The 20,747-nt window shown below is 57.3% G+C and overlaps 1 protein-coding gene across 1 annotated transcript; it reads left to right on the top strand.

Moving 5' to 3' along the window:
• The first annotated feature begins 565 nt into the window (after positions 1-565).
• Positions 566-20,528, top strand: GATAD2A (GATA zinc finger domain containing 2A). Its single transcript, XM_058821309.1, has 11 exons — positions 566-789; positions 8,776-8,826; positions 13,339-13,619; positions 14,437-14,566; positions 15,064-15,192; positions 17,374-17,493; positions 17,884-18,051; positions 18,223-18,502; positions 18,868-19,199; positions 19,614-19,788; positions 20,176-20,528. Exons 3-11 carry the CDS (start codon positions 13,348-13,350, stop codon positions 20,304-20,306), a joined length of 1,737 nt encoding a protein of 578 aa, XP_058677292.1. The 5' UTR covers positions 566-789; positions 8,776-8,826; positions 13,339-13,347; the 3' UTR covers positions 20,307-20,528.
• The last annotated feature ends 219 nt before the right edge of the window (positions 20,529-20,747 follow it).

The raw sequence follows: 20,747 nt of genomic DNA on the forward strand, positions 1-20,747 counted from the left end.
CTGCTCTTGGGTGAACTCTGTCTCCTATTGGGTATTTCAGCTATCAATCAAATACAGACCACGCCTCTTTCCTCCCTCACAGCAGGGGCGCGGCGCGCATCACGGGGTCGCGCCGCTGGTTGGACAATATACCCGTCAATCAAAAACAAACCGCGCCCTTTCCATCACCGCTCTACTACGGGGGCGGGGCTACTACCGACTCTTCGCGCCGATTGGCTGCAGGGCAGGCAACCCACCTTTCTATTTGCCGGCGCGGCTGTCAATCATTAGTTTAAAGATTAAAAAAAAACCCCACCCAACGCAGCGCCCCAGGCCTGGGCAGGGGGCGTGGCCGGGCGCGAGGGTGTCCCAAATCTGCCTGGCAACGGGGGGGGTCCCGCGGGGGGGGCGCGAGGGGGGGGGGGGCACAGGGGAGCGGAGGGGGGGAGAGGGGCGGGCACGGAGGGGGGAGGGGGGAGAGGGGCGGGGGGATGGGGGGGGCACGGAGAGTGGGGGGGGGGCGGGTCCCCCTGCGCGCGCAGCCCCCCCCCGCCCCCCCCTCCTGTCAGTGGCCACCTGAGGGAGCCGCCTCCCCTCCCCCCACGGCCCCAGTCCGGGCCGGGCCCCGCTGAGGAGGAGGAGGAGGCGGCTCCGAGGGGGCTCCGGACAGTGAGTGACACCCGCGCCCCAGCGGCGCCCCCGGGGGGACGGGACCCGGGGACACCCCCTCACACACACCCCCTTCCCCCTGAGGGCGGCTCGGGGCGCGGGGCAGCGCGGGGGGAGCGCCGGGCACGGAGATCCGCGGCGGTTTGTGAGGGGCACGGCCGCGAGGGGAGAAGGGAGCGGCCAAAAGGCGCCCGTGGCGAGGGGGGACCCCGTGAGGGACGCGGGGAGCCGGGCTGAGGCAGAGCGCCGGAGCGCCAGGGGGGTTCACGGGGGATGAAAGTGCGGCCGGGTGTGTGTGGGGGGGAGCGGGGGGTGTGGAGATAATAATAATAAAAAAAAAAAAAGCTTAAAAAAGAAAAAGGCAGAAAGAAAAGGTTGGTAAGTCCGAGGGGAGGGTGGGCACGGGTGAGGGGGTGCCAGGGAGGAGCGGGAGTGCATCCTGGGAGTTGCCCGATAGGCACAGCCACCAGAGCATGTCAGCAAAGGCGGATTATTGGTGCCAGAGCCTTGGGAAGGCGGGGGAGGGGAGTGGGGGAGGGGACGGGCCACCACCGGGGCCACCGGGGCCACCGGGCCACGGCCCGGGCAGCGCGGGCAGCCCCGAGGGAGCCCCCGGGTGTCCCCCGGTGCGCGGCGGGCCCGCAGCCGCACTCCGGAAACACGGAGAAAGTTTTGGGCACGGGGCGGGGAAACGCGGGGAAATGAGCGGGGATGTGCGGGCAAAGGAGCGGGGATGAGCGGGGATGAGCGGGGAGAGGAAAGGGGAAAGGAACGGGGATGTGCGGGGGATGCTGAGGGGTTTGGGGGAAACTGAGGAATTTGGCGAGCACTGAAGGATTTGGGGAGAACGGAGTGGTACAGGAAAAGTTGAGCGGTTTGGGGAAAAGTTGAAGGGTTGAAGGGAAAAACAGGGATGCAGGAAAAGCTGAGGGGTTTGGGGGAAAAGAGGAGTGAGGAAATGCTGAGGGGCCTGGGGAGAACTGAGTGGTACAGGAAAAGTTGAAGGGTTGAAAGGAAAAACGGATGCGGGAAAGGCTGAGGGATTTGGGGGGAAAACGGGTGAGAAAATGCTGAGGAGTTTGGAGAGAATTGAGTGGTACAGGAAAAGTTGAGGGGTTTGGGGAAAAGTTGAAGGGTTGAAGGGAAAAACAGGGATGCAGGAAAAGCTGAGGGACTTGGGGAAAACTGAAGAGTTTGGGGGAAACTGAAGGGTGCAGAAAATGCTGAGGGGTTTGGGGGAAAAACAGGGCTGAGGAAATGCTGAGGGGTTTGGGAGGAACTGAGTGGTACAGGAAAAGTTGAGGGGTTTGAGGAGAACTGAGGGCTGCAGGAAAAGTTGAGGGGTTGAAGGGAAAAGCTGGGATGCAGGAAAAGCTGAGGGGTTTTGGGAGAACTGAGGGGCTGGGGGAAAGCTGAGGATCTGCTGGGAAATCCCAGGGGCTGCTGGAAAACTCGAGGCTCTGCGGCAAAATCTGAGGGCTTGGCCTAAAATTCGAGGGTTTGTCCCAAAATCTGAGGGGCTGAAGGGAGAGCTGGGGATGCACTGGAAAACCTCAGGGGTGGCAGGGAAATTCGGAGCTCTGCTGCAAAATCTGGGGATCTGTTGGAAAACTCGAGGGATTTTCTACTGGAAAATCTGGGGTTTTGTCCCAAAATTTGAGGGCTTGTCCCAAAATCTGAGGGTCTGTCCCAAAACTTGAGCGTTTGTCAGAAAAGCTGGGGCTCTGCTTTAAAACCTGAGGGGCTGTCCCAAAATCCAGGGATTTGTGCCAAAACTCGAGGCTCTGCAGGAAATCCTGAGGGTTTGCCCCAAATCCTGGAATTCTCCTGGAAAACCCCGGGCTCTGGGTGAATCCCGAGGATTTTCTGGGGTAATCCAAAGATCTGCGTGAAGACTTGGGAGCGTGTTCCTCAACACTCCGAGGGTCTGCCCCAAAGTCCAGGGATCCCCTGGAGAACTCTGGGATTCACTGGAAAACCCGAGGGATTCTCCCAAAGTGCCCAAATCCGGGGCTTTTCCCCAAAACATGCTGGAAAAGCTGAGAGCCTGTGGGAAAATCTGGGGTCTCTGGTGGATCCCAGGGATCTGGGTGAAATCCAGGGATCCATCCCAAATCCTGGGATTCTGCGGTGGATCCCAAGGGTCCATCCCAAATTCTGGGGCTCTGTGGTGAATCTCAGGGATCCATCCCAAATCCTGGGATTCTGCAGTGGATCCCAACAGCTTCTCTGGGAATTCCAGCCCATTCCAGCCGGGAACTCCTGCCCAAACTCCCACCCAAATTCCCCTTTCTCACCTTAAATCCATTCCCCGTGCCCTGGGATTCCCATCCCAAATCCCAGATCCATTGCCTGTGCCCTGGGATGTTTGGGGTGACATCCATGGAATTTTTCCAGCTTTGGGGTGGAATTCTCCCAGTTTGGGATGGCATCCATGGGATTTCCCAAGTTTTGGTTGATTTCCATGGAATTTGTCCAGTTTGGAGTGGCATCCATTGGATTTTTCCAGTTGATATCCACTGGATATTCCAGCTTTGGGGTGTTATCCATAGAATGTTCCCAGTTCTGGGATGGCATCCATGGAATTTTCCAAGTTTTGGTTGACATCCATTGGATTTTTCCAAGTTTTGGGATGGAATCCATGGAGTTTTCCCAGAATTTGGGTGATATCCCTGGAACTTTCCAGGGTTTGGACATTGTCCATTGGATTTGTCCAAGTTTTTGGTGAGATCCATTGGATTTTCCACCTTTGGGATGGCATCCATGGGATTTTTCCAGCCTTGGGATGATATCCATGGAATTTTCATTACTTTGGGGTGGCATCCATTGGATTTTTCCAGGTTTTGGGGTGATATCCATGGAATTTTCCCACTATTAGGGTGGCATCCATAGGATTTTCCAGGTTTTGGGGTGATTTTCTCTGGGATCATCCCCGTGTTCCCCCCTGCAGGAATATTTGGGATTCCTGATCCTGCCTGGATTTCACCTTCCCAAATCCTTCCAAACTATGGGAATTTGGGGCTTTTAGGGATTTCTTTTTGGATTGGAGCAACAGGAGGGTGAGGGAAAAATGGTAATGAGCTGGAAAAGCACGACAGGGATCTGAGAATAATAATCAATAATTAATAATCATAATCCCACAGCTCCCAATTCCTTAATTTGGTGGGAAATAATTGAAACTTGGGATTTTGGATTTAGCTTCAGCCAAACTGCCCTGGAAAAGTCTTTGCCCAAAATCCTGGAGATGCTGGGCACTGATTTGGGGAATTTCCTGGGGTTTGGGGGGATCTGCTGGGATTTGGGGAGCTCGGAGATTCTCAGGGAATTTCCTGGCATTTGGGGAATTCTCCAGGAGGGTTTTGGGGGTTCTCCTTGGGCAGTCCCGGTGCTGCAGAGCTTTTGTGGGATCGGGAATTTGGGATTGGAGCCGGGCCCTGACCCTGTCCTGGTGCCCCCCAAAGGCTCTGCCCCGTCGGCCACCGCCGCTGTCCCCTCTGTCCTCAGTGTCCCCTTGCTGTCACTGCTGTCCCCCCTCTCTCTGTCCCCTCGCTGTGTCCCCTCTGTCCTCTCTCCCTGTCTCCTCACTGTCCCCTCTGTCTCTCCCCTTGCTGTCTCTCGCTGTCCCCTCTCTGTCCCCACTGTCCCCTCTCTCTCTCTCCCCTCTCTGTCCCCTCTCTCTCTGTCTCCTCTCTGTCCCCACTGTCCCCCATGTCTCCTCTCTCTGTCCCCCCTCTCTCCCCTCGCTGTCCCCTCTGTCTCTGTCCCCTGTGTCTCCCCTCTCTGTCCCCTCTCTCTGTCCCCACTGTCCTGTCTCTGTCCCCTCTCTGTCCCTCTCTCTGTTCCCTGTGTCTCCCCTCTCTGTCCCCTTGCTGTCCCCTCTCTCTGTCCCCACTGTCCCCTGTGTCTCCCCTCGCTGTCCCCTCTCTCTCTGTCCCCACTGTCCCCTGTCTCCCCTCGCTGTCCCCTCTCTCTGTCCCCACTGTCCCCTGTGTCTCCCCTCTCTGTCCCCTCGCTCTCTGTCCCCACTGTCCCCTGTGTCTCCCCTCTCTGTCCCCTCGCTGTCCCCTCTCTCTCTGTCCCCTGTGTCTCCCCTCTCTGTCCCCTCGCTGTCCCCTCTCTCTCTGTCCCCACTGTCCCCTGTCTCCCCTCGCTGTCCCCACTGTCCCCTGTGTCTCCCCTCTCTGTCCCCTCGCTGTCCCCTCTCTCTGTCCCCACTGTCCCCTGTGTCTCCCCTCTCTGTCCCCTCGCTGTCCCCTCTCTCTCTGTCCCCTGTGTCTCCCCTCTCTGTCCCCTCGCTGTCCCCTCTCTCTGTCCCCACTGTCCCCTGTGTCTCCCCTCGCTGTCCCCTCTCTCTGTCCCCACTGTCCCCTGTGTCTCCCCTCTCTGTCCCCTCGCTGTCCCCTCTCTCTCTGTCCCCACTGTCCCCTGTGTCTCCCCTCGCTGTCCCCTCTCTCTCTGTCCCCACTGTCCCCTGTGTCTCCCCTCGCTGTCCCCTCTCTCCACGTGGCCTCTCCCAGCGCGGCGCTGCCCGCGCGCCCCCCGCCCGCCGCTCCAGCCAATCAGGGCCCTCCTCTCATCATCCGCGCGACCCCCGCGGCCAATGGCGGCCCGCGACACAGCCGCGGCTCCCCCCGCGCCGCGCCCGGAAGCGGCGGCGGCCGCAGCGCCGTGAGGGGCCCGGCCCGGCGCGGCCCCGGTGCTGCCCCGGTGCTGTCCCCGCTGTCCCGCGCCGTCCCCTCCGCTATCCCCCGCTGTCCCCACGCTGTCTCACCGCTGTCCCAACGCCGTCCCCTCTGCCGGCCCCGCCGCTCGGCCGCCCCGCCCCGCGCATGCTCTGCCGGTGCCGCCGCGACTCCATGTGTGAGGAGCGCATTATCGGCACCGGGAGCCGCGGCGGCCACGGGAGCCCCGGGAAAGCGCAGCAACAAGCGGGAGAGCGGCGGCGCCGGCGCGGGGAGAGCGGAGCGGAGCCGGGAGCGCGGGGCGGGCTCGCTGCGGATGCGGCGCGGAGCGACCGGAGCGGCGCCCTGCGAGTTCTCCCGGTAAAAGTTCTGCCGGCGTTTATTGGCTCCGGTACCGGAGCGACGGCACCGCCGGGATTTTGGGAGAACGGAGGCCGGGGTGCGGGAGAGCTGCCGGGGAAGTTGCGGCATTTCCTGGCCGTGCGGGCAGCCCGGAAAGTGCAAAGTCCCGCTGGCCGCGGCTCCGGCCCCGGCCGCCCCTGAGCCCCGAGCCCGCGGCACCGGGGCCGCTCCGGGATCCCGGGGCTCGTCCCCCCGGGAGCCCCGACTCCGCCGTCCGCCCAGCGCCCCGGGGCACCGCCGGCTTTTGTTTGGGAAAGTTGCTGCGGGCTTTCCGCCGGGCTGCTTCCTCTTCCTCCTCTTCCTCCTCCTTCTCCTCCTCCTCCTCTTCCTCCTCCGCCGCCGCCCCGAGCGCTCCGTGCCCGCTCCCCCCCGCGCTCCGCACCGGGAACACGGGGGGGACACGGACGGACACGGAGGGACCCCCCGGAACCCCCCCGGTCACTCCGTGGGCACCCCCCGCCCACCCCCCCGGGCACCCCCCGGTCACCGTGACCCTCCCGGTGTCCCCGGGGGTCAATCCCCGCCGTCCGCAGCCGCGACCCCCTCGCTGTCCCCGCGGCCGGTGCCCCCCGGTGCCCCCGGTGCCGGAGCCCCGCGGTGGCCGCGGCCGGGCCGTGCGGCCGGGCCGGGCCGGGGCCGTGTCACAATAAGAGTCCCCGGCCGCCCTTCCTGCGCCCGGGGCACCGGGAATGGCACCGGCACCGGGATCGGCATCCGCGCCGGGATGCGCTGCCCGGGCTCGGCATGGGCATCGGCACCGGGATCCGCACCGGGATCCACACCGGGATGGGGATCGGCACCGGGATTGGCACCGCGATGCGCTGCCCAGGGGGGATCTCGGGAATCCCGGGGGGATGCGGGACGATCCTGGCCCCGCACAGCACACGGTGGGCAGAGGGAATTGCAGAATTGCAGCCGGGAATTGCAGCCGGGAACGGCTCCCGGGCCGGGATGGGATCCTGCCAGGGCTGGATCCTGCCGGGATGCGGGGTCGGGATCCACATCCCGGCTTTTCCCGAGCATCTCCTCACTTTTCCCGGGAGTGGCCCCGCGCGAGAATTCCAGCCGGGAATGCCTCACCCGGGATCAGAACTGGGATTCACATCCCGGCTTTTCCCAAGTGTTTCCTGGCTGGTTTTCCAGGATTTTCCCAGCCCGCTGCTGGGTTTTCCTTGGACTTGTCCGGGATTTGGTGCCTTCTCGGGTTGGCATTCCCGAGCTGTCCCAAATCCCGGGAATGCTCCAATCCCAGCTCTGGGCTCCGGGACCGCTCCGTGCTGCCGGGAACCGGAGCTGGGAGAGGCACAGGAAGTGACAGCGAGAGACAGAGGGAGGGAGGCCTTGGGGAATCCGGGATGGCAGCGCCGGGATCGGGCTGGGAGCAGCGGGACAGGGCTGGGATCAACCTGCGATCAGTGGGAAAGGGCTGGGATCAGCTTGGGATCAGTGAGAAAGGGCTGGATCAGCCTGGGATTGGGCTGGGATCGGCCTGGGATCCTGGAAAAGGGATTGGGATCAACCTGGGATCACCAGGAAAGGGCTGGGATTGGCCTGGGATCAGCGGGAAAAGCAGTAGGATCTGCTGTGGATTTTGGGAAAAGGGCTGGGATCATCCTGTGATCGGCAGGAGAGGGGCTGGAATCTGCCGGGGATTTTGGGAGAGGAGAGGGAAGTGTCAAAATCCCTTGGATTTTGAGAAAGGGGCTGGAAGCTGCTTGAGATGAGCAGGAAAGGGGCTGGAATGTGCCTGGGAATTTGGGAAAGGGGCTGGGATCGCTGGGAAAGCCGTGGATTTTGGGAGAGGGGCTGGGATCTGTCTGGGATTTTGGGAATGAGGTTGGAAGTGATCTTGGATCAGTGGGAAAGGGGCTGGAAGTTGGGAATGATGGAAATTGGGGTGTTCCAAGAATGTTTCAAATCCCAAAATTCCGATCCAAACCAGGGATGTCGTTGATGGGATTCCAAAGCCAGAGATGAATCCTGAAAGGGGATAAATCCCTCTTTTCCCTGGATTCGTGGAATTCTGGGATGCTTTGGGGTGGGAAGGAGCTCGGGGATCAGGCAGGGACATTCCCAGGTTTTTCCAGGCTGCCCTCCCTCTCCAGTTTTTCCCATAAATCCCAAACTCTTCCAGGATTTTCCCACTCCTGATCCAACTGGGGACTCCTTCCTTTGAATCCCAAGCCTTAGCACAGCTGGAATTCCAGAATTCCAGGAATTCCCAGAGAAATCCAAGGAATTCCAGCTCTCCTGGATCCTCAGAGCTTCCCAAACTCTGGGAAAAGTGGCCGGGGCAGCTCCGAATTCCAAAGGATTTCCTGGGATTTTCCCAGATCCTCTTAACCACCAACAGCCCCGGGTGAGCTCTGCTAATTCCCCCTGGAATTCCCGGGATCACGGGGCCGGAGCAGCCGGGGAAACCTGGGAATGGCCGAAGGCCCCGGGAGCTGCTCCTGGCCCAGAAAGACTGGAAATGGATGGAAACCTGGGAATGCCATGGATGGAGACCGGGAATGGAGAGAAATCAGGGAATGCCATGGATGGAAACCGGGAATGGAGAGAAATCAGGGAATGCCATGGATGGAAACTGGGAGTGAAGGGAAATCAGGGAATGCCATGGATGGAAACTGGGAGTGAAGGGAAATCAGGGAATGCCATGGATGGAAACTGAGAGTGAAGGGAAATCTGGGAATTCCATGGATGGAAACTGGGAGTGAAGGGAAATCTGGGAATTCCATGGATTTCAGTGCCTGGAAAATTTGCAGGATGAATCAGAATTCCCAAATCCCGATTGCCAGGATTGTGTCGCAGTTGGGGATTCCCAGTTCCCAGGATTGTGTTGTACTTTGGGATTCCCAAATCCCGGGGCTGCGCCGTGCTGATATTCCCGATTTTCGGGACGGAGCCGTCATTCTGAGATTCCCAAATCCCAGCTCTGTGCCAGCAGCATTCCCAAATCCCAGCATTGCAAACCCCGGCTGCCTCCCTCGGGAATGTGGGAATCCCGGAATTCCTGGAATTCTCACCCTCTCTGTTCCCGCAGGATCCTCGGCTCTGGCTCTCCCCAGCGGGACCCCATGACCTTCCCTGACAGGTAGGAGCTGGCAGTTCCCGGGATTCCTGGGGTTTGATGGGACGGGGAACCTCTGCTGTGCACGGGCCTGGAATTGTCTTTGGGAACAGCCAGAGAGGAGCTCCAAGAGGAGCTTTCCCAAAAATCCCCGGGAATTCCCAAATTCCTGAGGGATCTGAGCCAATTCCTGAGGAAATCTCCCGGATTTTCCAAGGGATTGGGGAGTTCCAGAGGATCCAGAGCTCCTGGAATTCCTGCCAGGATTGTCCTGCAGGACTGGGCAGGCCTGGAGTGGGGATGGGATTGGGGATTTTGGCATTTGGGATTTGGGATTTGGGGCTGGGTGTGCTCAGAGGGGAGCCGTGGCTGAGCTCTCACCTGGGCTGGGCTCACCTGGCAGCGATTCCCCAGAGTAGGTCCCACCTGTGCAGGTCTCACCTGTCCCGTGCAGGTCTCACCTGTCCTGGGCTCACCTGTGCAGCTTCTCCCCCCTGCCCCCAGAGCTGTTTGCCTGGGGAGGGTCTCACCTGCTGAGGTCTCACCTGTTGGGTTCTCACCTGCCCGGTGGAGATGTCACCTGTGTGGGTCTCACCTGTCACCTGTGTGGGTCTCACCTGTCCCATCTCACCTGTGCGGGTCCCACGTGCCCTGGGCAGGTCTCACCTGAGGGGGCTCCCGTGTGTGGCTGCTCACCTGGGCAGGTCTCCCCTGTCCCCTCTCCCCTGTCCTGTCCCATCTCACCTGTTCAGGTTTCCCTCTCCCCTGTCCCCGCAGGAATTCCGGGATTTCTCCTGGGATGGATCCGCCCTGATCCCACCTGGAATCCTGGGAATCCTGTGGGGCTGGAATTCCCGGGAAAGGGAAGGGGAATCCCAGGATGGGAATGGGATTGTCCTGGGGTCTGGGATCCTGTGGCTCCGGAATTCCCGGGATAGGGAACGGGCCGGGATTGTCCCGGGATAGGAATGGGATTGTCCCGGACCCTGTGGCTCCGGAATTCCCGGGATAGGGAAGGGACTGTCCTGGGAGAGGGCCGGGATTGTCCCGGGATCCTTTGGCTCCAAAATTCCTGGGAAATTATTTTTTTTAAAAACTGAGGAATTTTGGTGGATGAATAAGGAAATTTCTTGGGAATTGCAATTCTCCTGCTGCTTTTCCCACGTTTCTCTGGGATGATCCCGCTAGGGAGGGAATTCCCAGCAGGAATCTCTGGGATCCCAATTCCAAGGAATTCCCAGCCTGAATGTCCCCATTCCTGGCTGGAAAATGGGAACATTTAAGGATGGAAATTCCCTCCTTAATGAGGAATTAATTGGGAAAGATCAGATTGCAATTCCTCATTAATATTAAAATATATTCAGGAATATTTAAATTAACTCATGAATATATGAACAATCTTATGAATATTTAAATTGACTCAGGAATATTTCAGTCACTTCCCAACAAATGAATCTTGGAATTTTTCCCCTTAAAGGAGGAATTTGGAATGGAAAATCAACAATGGAGAAATAACTAATGAATGATTAATTAATGATTAATTAATAACGGTAGGATTTGCTTGGAAAATTCCAGAAGAAGTTGGGAATTCTGCTCCTGGATTTCCTCTCTGCATTCCCAAATAATCCCAGCCAGGGAATCGCAGTCCTTGTGTCCTGAATATTCCAGCTGGCAACAATTTGGGAATAATTCCCGTGGGAAAAGAAGAATTTTCCAGGAATTTTCCTGGCTTTGATCCAATGAAACCAGAGAATTCCCAGAATTCCCATAAAATCCTGCAAATTCCTCCTGGAATTCCAGCTCCCCCCAGGGAAAATTCACCTGGAATTTGACAGAAATTCCAGGAAATCCACAGAAATTCCAGGAATTCCCTCTGGATTTTCCTGGGCAGCCTCTGTTCCCCATTTTCCCACTCCAGTGGAATTTTGGGATTCTCCTCTCCCGCTTTTCCTGAGCCTTTGGAGCTCCAAACTTCCAGGAGCGGGAATTTGAAGGATGATTTTCCCCAAATTCATGTGGGAATTCCAGAAAATTTCCCAAATTTCCCCAAAAATTTCCATTCCCTTGGATAAAAATTCCATCTGGGAGGCTCGGGAATACCCCGGCTGAAATTCCTGGCTGAAATTCCTGGAGCTGCTCGAGGGGTTTGATCCTAAATTTTTCCCAGCTCTGGAGGAACCTCGGGATAATTCCTGAGGGATTTGGGACAAACGCCGGGAATTCCCGGTGCTGGATAATCCGGGAATGACCTGGCGGGGAGGGTGGGAAAATCGGGATAAATCCCGGTGGGAATCCCGGGAATTGCCGGGGATCAAAGGGATCCCAGGGCAGGGAATCCCGGGAATTTCAGGGAATCCCCAGCCCGGGAATGACTCCCGGGAAGTCTGGGGAAATCAGGAGAAATCCTGGCAGGAATGAAGGGAATCCCGGGAATTTCAGGGAATCCCCAGCCTGGGAGTAACTCCTGGGAAATGTGGGGAAACCGGGAGAAATCCCGCAGGGAATCCCGGCAGTCAGAGGGATCCCAGGGCGGGGAATCCCGGGAATTTCAGGGAATTCCCAGCCCGGGAATGACTCCCGGGAAGTTTGGGAAAGCCGGGAAAAACCCCGGCGGGATCGGGGCGGGAATTCCGGCGGGGAATGGGGGGAGCGGGGCCAGCCCGGGGCTCCCGGCGGGAATTCCCGGTCCCCGCCGGCATCCCAAGGGTTAAGCGCTGCCATTTTGTTCCCGGAGATTTCTCGGGAATGGCGCGGAAATGGCAGCGCTTAACCCTTGGAATGCCGGCTCGGGAATTCCGGCGGGATCCGGGGGTTCCCCTGCCCCTCTCCTTTCCCGGGAATCCCCACCCCAAAATCCCGGGAAAAGCGGGAGCGGGGCTTTCCCGGGGCACAGATCCCCCTTTTCCACCTGTTGGGATCCCAAAGTTTGGGGTGGAAAATGTGGGATTGGCGCTGAATCCCCACAGAAAAGTTTGGGAATTTCCCCTGGCGTGGCCGCATCCAAGGATTGGCATCAATTGTTCAGCCTGGAATTCCCATAGATTTTCCTGGGAAATCTCGGGAAAATATTCCCAGGAAAGGGAATTCTCAGGAATTTTGGGATGATCCAAGGCTGAGGCATCCAGGAATTCCTCCTGGGAATCCTCGGGAGCGGCAAATCCAAGGGAAACATTTGGAAGTGTTGGAATCCCACTTTTCCACCTCTGGGAATTTTCTGTTCCCGAATCTTTGGTTGTTGGAATTTTGGCTTCCAAAATTCCAGGAGAGGAATTCCAGGATGTGGGAAAAGATGGAATTTTCAATCCAAGTTTCTCCTTTTCCTTTGGAATTTTATTGGAATTTTCATCAGGATTTTATTTGGGAATTGCCCTCCAAATCCAACCCCGTTCCCATTCCTGAAAAATCCTTCAAATCCTCCTTTTCCAAGATTTCCCTGGGATTTTGGTGGAATTTTTTCCTTTATTTCTCCCTTTTCCTGCCCTGGGCACTGGGATGGGCTGGAATTCTCCTGGGAGAGATTTCCAGCAGGAAAAACACCGGGAATTCCCTTTTCCAGGGCTGTCCCTTCACTTTTCCAGGGATTTCCCATCCCTTTCCCAGGCCCATTTCCAGGGATTTTCCAGCCCCTTTTCCCCTCCCTTTTCCAGGCTTTTCCCCTCCCTTTTCCTGGGTGTTTCCAGCCCATTTTCCAGGGTTTTTCCCTCCCTTTCCCAGCCTTTCCTGGGTTGCTCTTCCCAGACTTTGTCCTGGTTGGAAATGCAGGAATTCCATCCCAAAATCCCGGGATTTATAACCCCTTCGTGTCTCCCTTGCCCCGGGATTTTCCAGCGCCTTTCCCAGATTTTCCCCTCCTTGTTGTCTCTCAGCTCCCGGAATCTTTTCCCGGGAATTTTTACTTTTCCCGGGACTTTCAACTCCCCATTCTCTCCCCTTTTCCCGAGATATTTTCCTCCCTTTTTCCAGGGTTTTTCCCCCTCCTCTCCCAGGATTTTTTATGTCTCACTTTTCCTGGGATTATTTTTCCCCTTTTCCTGGGATTTTTAACCCCTTGATGTCTCTCTTTTCCTGGGATTCCCCCCCCCTCCCCCTTTCCCCATGATTTTTCCCGCCATTCCCGATGTTTTTAACCCTTTCCCGGGGTATTCCCCCCCACACCGTGCCCGGTGTTTTTAACCCTTTCCCGGGATTTTTCCTCCCCTGCTGTTTTTAACCCTTTCCTGGAGTATTTTCCTCATGATTTTTCCCGCCGCCGTTCCCTGGTGTTTTTACGTTTTTCCCGGGATTTTTTCCCTGGTGTTTTTAACCCTTTCCTGGGGTATTTCCCCCCTGCTGTTCCCGCTATTTTTAACCCTTTCCTGGGGTATCTTTCCTCCGCCTTTCCCGGGGATTTTTTTTCCCGGTGTTTTTAACCCTTTCCCGGGGTATTTTCCCCATGATTTTTCCTGCCATTCCCAATGTTTTTAACCCTTTCCCGGGATATTTTTCTCCCCCGCCATTCCCGCCGTGTTTAACCCTCTCCTGGCCGTTCCCCCGCAGCCCCTCACCATGAGTGAGGACTCATGCCGCACCCGGAGCCAGAAGCGCGCCCTGGAGCGGGACTCGGAGCCCGACAGTAAAAAACTCAGGATGGACAAAGGAGTTCTGGGGTCCGAGCTCAGCTCCGAGGGGGACATGAAGATCAAAGCGGATCCCGGAGCCGGGAAAGTCCCGGGAACGCTGAAAGGTGGGGAAGTCAAAGCCACCATCAAAGTGGAGCTGCCGGCAGCAGCAGCAGCAGCAGCGGGGGATGAGCCCGTGGACATGAGCACATCCAAAGGGTGAGGATGCCTTGGAATTCCGGGAATTCTTGGGCTTGGGGAAGGGTTTGGGTCCCTTCTCACTCTGGTTTTTATTGGGATGTGGCTGGGGTGGGGTTGGAGTTCAGTTTTTGGGAGGTTCTGGTGCCACATTCCTGGTTTTTCCTTTGGAATGGTGGAAAAGTTGGGAAGAGAATCCCAGCCCATTCCAGGGGCAATTCCTGCTGATCCAGACCCCATCCCAGCCCCATTTCCTTGGAGCTGCCAATGGAATTCCTGGAATTCCAGCAGGAAAAGGAGTTTGGGAGTTGGGAATTTCTCATTCCCAGCCTTTATCCCAACGCAGTCAATCCCAGTTTTCCAGCTCCAGGGAAAAGCTGAGAATGCTCCACCCGTGCCACTTCCAGAGGGAAATGCCTGGATTTGGGGAGTCCCTGGATTTGGGGAGTCCCGGGCTCGCTGTGCCCTCTAGAGGGCGTTCCAGACCCTTTGGAATTCTCCCATTCCTGAAATTCCCAGCCTGGGCCCTTTTCCGAGCCCTGGCATTCCCTGGGGGGCTGGAAGAGCCTTGGAAAAACGGCTGGGAAAGGACTGGAGAAACCCTGGAGAAGGAATGGGAAAGGGGCTAGAAAAGAGTTGGGAAAGGATTGGAAAAGGATTGGAAGAGCACTGGAAAAGGGTTGGGAAGGGCTGGAAAAGTGTCGGAAAGGCTGCTCCTGGAGTGACCCTCTTCTCAGGATTTGCTCCCCCTGCACTGACCCCATTTCCCCCGGGATTTGCTCCCCATTTCCTGGGAATCCTGACCCGTTCCCGGGTTGTTTCCCGTTGGTGGCTCCAGGGAGTGCCGGCGGGAGCGGCGCGTTCCCTCCCCGGACGTGATCGTGCTGTCGGACAACGAGCCCTCGAGCCCCCGCGTCAACGGGCTGGCGCGGCTGGCCCTGCCCGAGCCCGGCACCGAGGCCCTGCTGGTGAGTGCTGCTGGGAGGAGCCGGGATTGGGTCGGGAATAACTGGGATTGGGTCAGGATGAACTGGGAGGAGCTGGGATTGGGTCTGGGGTAACTGGGATTGGGTCAGGAGGAACTGGGATTGGGTCAGGATTCACCAGGATTGGGTCAGGTTTAACCGGGCTAGGGTCAGAAAAACCCAGGATCAGCCACATTTTCCCCTCCCAGCTCCATCCATTCCCGTTAATTCACGATCCCAAAAGCCAGGAAGCAATTCCAGCTGGGAATCCTCCTCATTTACTCTTTGCCATGAATTTTTTCGTGGAAAAATCCCAGATTTTCACCTCGGAACTCCCTCTCCTCACTTCTCCCACTCCCCAGTCCCAGTTGGGAATTTTGGGAATTCTCACCGTGCCTGTGTCTCTGCCTTCCCCCGGGGTTCTCCCCCTTTCCCTGGGATTTTCCTGGGATTTTCCCTGGGATTTCTCTGGGATTTCCCTGGATTTCCTGGCATTCCAGCGGAGCCCGGAGCAGCGGGAGCGCCTGATCAAGCAGCTGCAGGAGGAGCTGAGGCTGGAGGAGGCCAAGCTGGTGCTGCTCAAGAAGCTCCGGCAGAGCCAGAGCCAGAAGGAGACGCCGGCGCCCAAGGTAGGAAAATCCTGCTTTCCCAGGAATTCCCAGCCCTTTTCCTAGGAGTTCCCAGCTCTTTTCCCAGGAATTCCCAGATCTTTTCCCAGTGTTTTTAACCCCCTGCTGTGGCCTTTTTCCTGGATTTTTGGAAGCTCTTTTCCTGGATTTTTTTGAACCTTTTTCTGGCATTTTTAGCTGTTTCCCAGGATTTTTAATTCCCTGGTGTCTCCCCTTTCCGGGGTTTTTCCTGCCAATCCTCAAGGACTTTCCGGGCAATGCCCAAGGATTTTCCTGTGAACTCCCAAGGATTCTCCTGCCAGTTCCCAAGGATTTTCCCACCAGTTCCTACCAATTTTCCTGCTAATTCCCAAGGATTGTCCCACTAATTCCCACCGATTTTCCTACCAATTCCCAAGGATTTTCCCACCAATTCCCAAACTCTTTCCCCTGGAGCGGAGCAGGAGGAGTGGGTGCCACTCCCAAGGATTTTCCCCTCAGACGCTCCGGGTCTCGCCGTGCGCTCCCTGCTCTCTGCATTCCCGCTTTCCCGCCTTTTCCCGCTGCTCTCTTTCCGCTTTTTCCTTTTCCAGCTTTCCTCGGGCCCCTCTGGAAGCGCTGCGGCCACGCCCCCGCCCTTGGTGCGGGGCCCTCAGGCTGTTCCCGCTGGGAAAACTTCCCTCCAGGTCAGTGGGAGCCGGGAAAAGCCGGGACAATCCCGGGAAGAGCCGGGAATGCCCGGGAAAAGCTGCCAGCACCGCCCAGCTCCCACGGGTTTAGGGATAACGGGACGGGGGAAAGGTGGGGTGGGGTCTGCAGCGGGACCCCTTGCTGAGCCAGGGAATTCCTGTGGGGAACGGGGAATTCGCTCTGGAATTGCCGAGGGAATCCGGTGATTCTCTCTGGAATTGCTGAGAGAATCCCGGGATTTTCTGGGAGGCAGTCCCGAGATTTGGGGTTGGAAAAAATCCCATTCCAGACTGAATTAAATCCTTGGAACCCCGAGGGAAGGAAGTTCCAGGAATCCAGGGACAGCTGTCACTCACCCCTGGAGTCCTTTGGGATTAGAACATTCCTGCTTTTTTTTTTGTTTTTTCCTGGGACCCAAATTCCCAAAGTGCTCCAGCACGATGGATTTTCCTTGGAAAACCCACAGAATTCCAGGAAAGGGAGGGATTTGCTCTCCTTTAGGAGCCATTCCCAAATCCAGAGGTGTGGAAATCTTTACCTTGGAGTCACTTCCAGAGGAACTGGAAAACCTTCAGGGAATCTTTGAGTTAATCCAAATAATCCAGTTTATCCCAACAATTCCTCTGGAATTTTGGGTGAATTAACCTGGGTTGGGTTTTGCTGGAGTGTCCAGGAATTCCAGAGGGAGGGATTCCCTGGGAATGGAATGCCCACGTCCTGGGGAAGGGGGAGATCCCTGATCTCAGGGGCTGGGAAGAAAGAGGAAATGCCAGGATTGGGATGCAGAGGGAAGTTCAGAATTTTGGGAATATCCCAGCCCAGCACCAGGAGGGATTTTGAGGATTGGAGTCCCAAGAATCCTCAGGCAGCAGCTTTTCCAAACTCCTCTCTCCTCATTCCTTTTTCTCCTCCATGATTTTTCCAGAACTTTTTCTTCCCTCCTCCTTTTCTTTTCCTGCTTTTCCTTTCCCTCTCCCAGGACTTTTTCCCATATCTTTTCCTTTCTGTGATTCCTTTTCTTTTTCCATGATTTCTCCTGGAGCTTTTCCTTTCTCCTGATTCCTCTCCCAGGATTTTTCCCAATGTTTTTATTCCCTCCTCCCTTTTTTCCCCTGCTTTTCCTTTCCCTCCACAGATCCCAACACTTCCATTCTCCATTCCCACAAATCCCAACAGTTTTTTTCCCCCCATTTTTTCCTGCCTTCCTTTCCTCCTTACCTGATTTTTCCCAAGGTTTTCCTTCCCTCCACAAATCCCAGCATTTCCATTCCACATTCCTACAAATCCCAGCACTTCATTCCCACACATCCCAGTATTCCCATTCCCACAATTTGCAACACTTCCCCTCCCCCCCATTTTTATCCCATTCCCACAATTCCCAACACTCCCCCTCCATTTTTCCCCCATTTCCATCTTTCCCAACCCTTTTTTCCCCCATTATTTCCCCCATGTCCCCCCCATTTCCCAGCCCTGCTCTGACCGGTTTTTCCCGTTTTTTTCCCATTTTTCCAGCCCTCCTCCAGCCGCGTTCCGGGCTCGGGGCTCCCGCCCCCGCTGCTCCGGGGGGGCCAAGCGGCCGCCTCCAAGCAGAGCCCCCAGATTGTGATGCCCCCCCTGGTCCGAGGGGCCCAGGTGAGCTCCCCCTCCTCCCCTTCCCATTCCATGGAAAAATTCAGGATTTCCCTCCTCTGGTTGATTTGAACATCCCATGGGGTGTGCTCCCAATAAAAACGGGATTTTTGGGGTTAATTCAGGGTGTTCTGGCTTCTGGGGGGTTTTTGGAAGAGGAGGTGGGAGGCAATTTCTGCTTTTCCATGGTTTTCCTTCTAATTATCCTTTCTATCTCACCAATTCCATGGATTCCCAACCCCCTTTTCCATGTTTTCCCAACCCCTTTTCCGTGTTTTCCCAACCCCTTTTCCACATTTTCCCAACCCCTTTTCCGTGTTTTCCCAACCCCTTTTCCACATTTTCCCAACCCCTTTTCCACATTTTCCCAACCTGTTTTCCATGTTTTCCCAGCAAATCCACACCATCCGGCAGCACTCGAGCACGGGCCCGCCGCCGCTGCTGCTGGCGCCGCGCGCCTCGGTGCCCTCGGTGCAGATCCAGGGCCAGAGGATCATCCAGCAGGGCCTGATCCGCGTGGCCAACGTGCCCAACGCCAGCCTGCTGGTCAACATCCCCCAGGTGAGGGTTCCTGGGAATTCCTGCTGGGAATGGGGTGGGAATGGTGGGACTGACCAATGCCAGCCTGCTGGTCAATGTCCCCCAGGCGGGCACGGCCCCCGCGGGTGGCACTGGGGACTCCCCTGATTCCCGATGACCCCAGCGATCCCATGGATCCCATTCTCTCCGCAGGCATCCCCCACGTCCCTGAAGGGCTCGGCGGTGCCCTCGGGCCAGGCGGGCGCGGCCCCCGCGGGTGGCACGGCGCTGGGGGGCACGGGCGAGGCCCCGGGCAGCCGCCAGGCCGCGGCCAAGCTGGCGCTGCGCAAGCAGCTGGAGAAGACCCTGCTGGAGATCCCCCCGCCCAAACCGCCCGCGCCCGAGATGAACTTCCTGCCCAGCGCTGCCAACAACGAGTTCATCTACCTGGTGGGGCTGGAGGAGGTGGTGCAGAACCTGCTGGAGAGCCAAGGTGAGCCCGGAGGGGCAGAGCCCATCTCAAACCCACCTGGGGTCAGTTTAACCTGGCAGCGATCGGTTAAACCTGGCTGTGATCAGTTAAACCTCCAGAAATGCAAGGTTAAAATGTGGTTAAATAATTTAAACCTCCCAGAAATCATTTAAACGTCACTGAAACCACACTGGAGCTGACCCGCCATGTTTGTCCCTCAGGGAAGGTGACCCTGGGGCTGACCCACCATGTTTGTCCCTCAGGGAAGGTGGCGTTGGCCAATCCCAGGTGTTTGTCCCTCATGGAGGGCCACAACTGGGGCTAACCCGCCACGTTTGTCCCTCAGGGAAGGTGGCGGTGGCCAATCCCTGGTGTTTGTCCCTCAGGGAAGGTGGCAGCAGTGCTGACCCGCCGCGTTTGTCCCCCAGGGAAGGTGGCGGTGGCCGTGTCCTGCCGGGAGCCCTACCTGTGTGCCCAGTGCCACACGGACTTCACGTGCCGCTGGCGGGAGGAGAAGAACGGCACCATCATGTGCGAGACCTGCATGGCCTCCAACCAGAAGAAGGCCCTGAAGGCCGAGCACACGAACCGGCTCAAGGCCGCCTTCGTCAAGGCCCTGCAGCAGGAGCAGGAGATCGAGCAGAGGATCCTGCAGCAAACGGCCCCGCCCGGGCAGCCCAAGGCCGAGCCCGTGGGGCAGCACCACGCGCTCAAGCAGGTGAGGGAGCGGCCCCAGAGCCGCCATTGCCTGAGGGAAAAGGGTCCCGGGGCTGGGGGGTGGCCTGAGGGTTTGGGCCTCGGGTTGGGTTTGGGGTGGGGGGTGTGGGTGTTGTGCCAGGCTGTAAAGATTATCCAGGCCCAGAGAGCATCTAATCCCAAAATTCATCCAGGCCCAGAGATCATCCTTTCCAGGAGATCATCTATTCCTGGAGATCATCCAATCCCTAAAATCACCCAATCCCAAAGGTCATCCAGGCCCAGAGAGCATCCATTCCCAGAGATCATCCAATCCCAAAAATCATTCAGTCCCAAAGACTATCCAATCCCAAAAATTCCAGTCCCAAAGACCATCCAGCCCCACGGCCCTGCAGTCCAGCAGCAGCCCGGGTGACGTTGTCCTTGCTCCCTGCAGAGCTCCAGCCAGCTGTCGCGTGGCGCCTCGCGGGGCGTGCTGCACCCCTTCAGCTCCTCGCCCAAGCTGCAGAGCTCCTCGGGCAGCGCCGCGCTGGGCGCCCGGCCCGGCAAGCACGCCGACAGGGCCGGCAGCAAGGGCGGCGCCGCCTGGAAGAAGAACCCCATCAGCACAGGTGCGGTGCCCCGGGAGCCCACACTGCCTTGGGATCACTGCAAAATTCCCAGGTTCTGGGGGCGAGCTGTTGAGGGGTGGTGCTGAGGGTTTGAGGTGAAAGTTGGTGTCATCGCTGCCCAAAATTCCCAATTTTGGGGTGGGAATTACTTTTCCATGTGGATTTTCATTATTTTTCCCTCATTCCTGAGCCATTCCATGACTCCGTAATTCCAGAGGGCTCAAATCCTGATTCTTGATCCAAAACCTCTGCGTTTCTTGGGATGAGTTTGGAACCTGAAGGCGCCAGATTGCACTGGGATAATTGCGCTGCATTTTCTATGCAATTTTTCATTATTTTCCCTAATTCCCAAGCTATTCCGTGACCCAAATTTCCCTTTTCCTGCAGGCGGGGCCCTGCCCTTCGTCAGCCCCGCGCTGGCCGTGCACAAGTCGGCCTCGGCCGTGGAGCGGCAGCGCGAGTATCTCCTGGACATGATCCCGCCCCGCTCCATCCCACAGTCGGCCACGTGGAAATAATTCCCGAGGGAGGACTTTTCCAGGCTCTGCCATCCTTTCTTTTCTACCACAATTCCGTGGAATCTGCTTTAATCCCAGCTGGATAACGCCCCGAGGCTTTCTAGGATGCAGCACCACCACTCCTCATCCGTCCCTGCCGGGAGAAGTGACCGCGTCGGGGCGGCCGAAGCCCGGCTCCGTTGGCTCCCAGATTTTTCATGGAAGCTGGCAGGGAAAGGGGGAAGAATTCCTTAATTTTTTTTTTTTTTTTTTGGCTTTTTTTCCGTATTTAGTTTTGAAATTTTTTTGGCACCAGCACAAAAAGAAAAAAAACAACAAACCATGAAAGGACTCAGCGACTCCTCTCTGCCTTCGCCGACGCCGAACTTTTTGCTGGGAACACTCCGGAATTCCGGAATTTTGGGGCGTGGAGAGAGGAATTCCAGCCTCATCCTGCGTTTA

This window comes from Ammospiza caudacuta, chromosome 28, assembly GCF_027887145.1.
Source record: "Ammospiza caudacuta isolate bAmmCau1 chromosome 28, bAmmCau1.pri, whole genome shotgun sequence".
In the NCBI taxonomy this organism is placed as follows: domain Eukaryota; kingdom Metazoa; phylum Chordata; class Aves; order Passeriformes; family Passerellidae; genus Ammospiza; species Ammospiza caudacuta.

Excerpts from the sequence above, each read along its gene's own strand:
- GATAD2A (XM_058821309.1), top strand. The coding sequence starts at position 13,348 with ATGAGTGAGGACTCATGCCGCACCCGGAGCCAGAAGCGCGCCCTGGAG. Across the intron at positions 13,620-14,436 it reads GACATGAGCACATCCAAAGG|GGAGTGCCGGCGGGAGCGGC; the intron begins GTGAGGATGCCT and ends TGGTGGCTCCAG. Across the intron at positions 18,503-18,867 it reads GAACCTGCTGGAGAGCCAAG|GGAAGGTGGCAGCAGTGCTG; the intron begins GTGAGCCCGGAG and ends TTTGTCCCTCAG.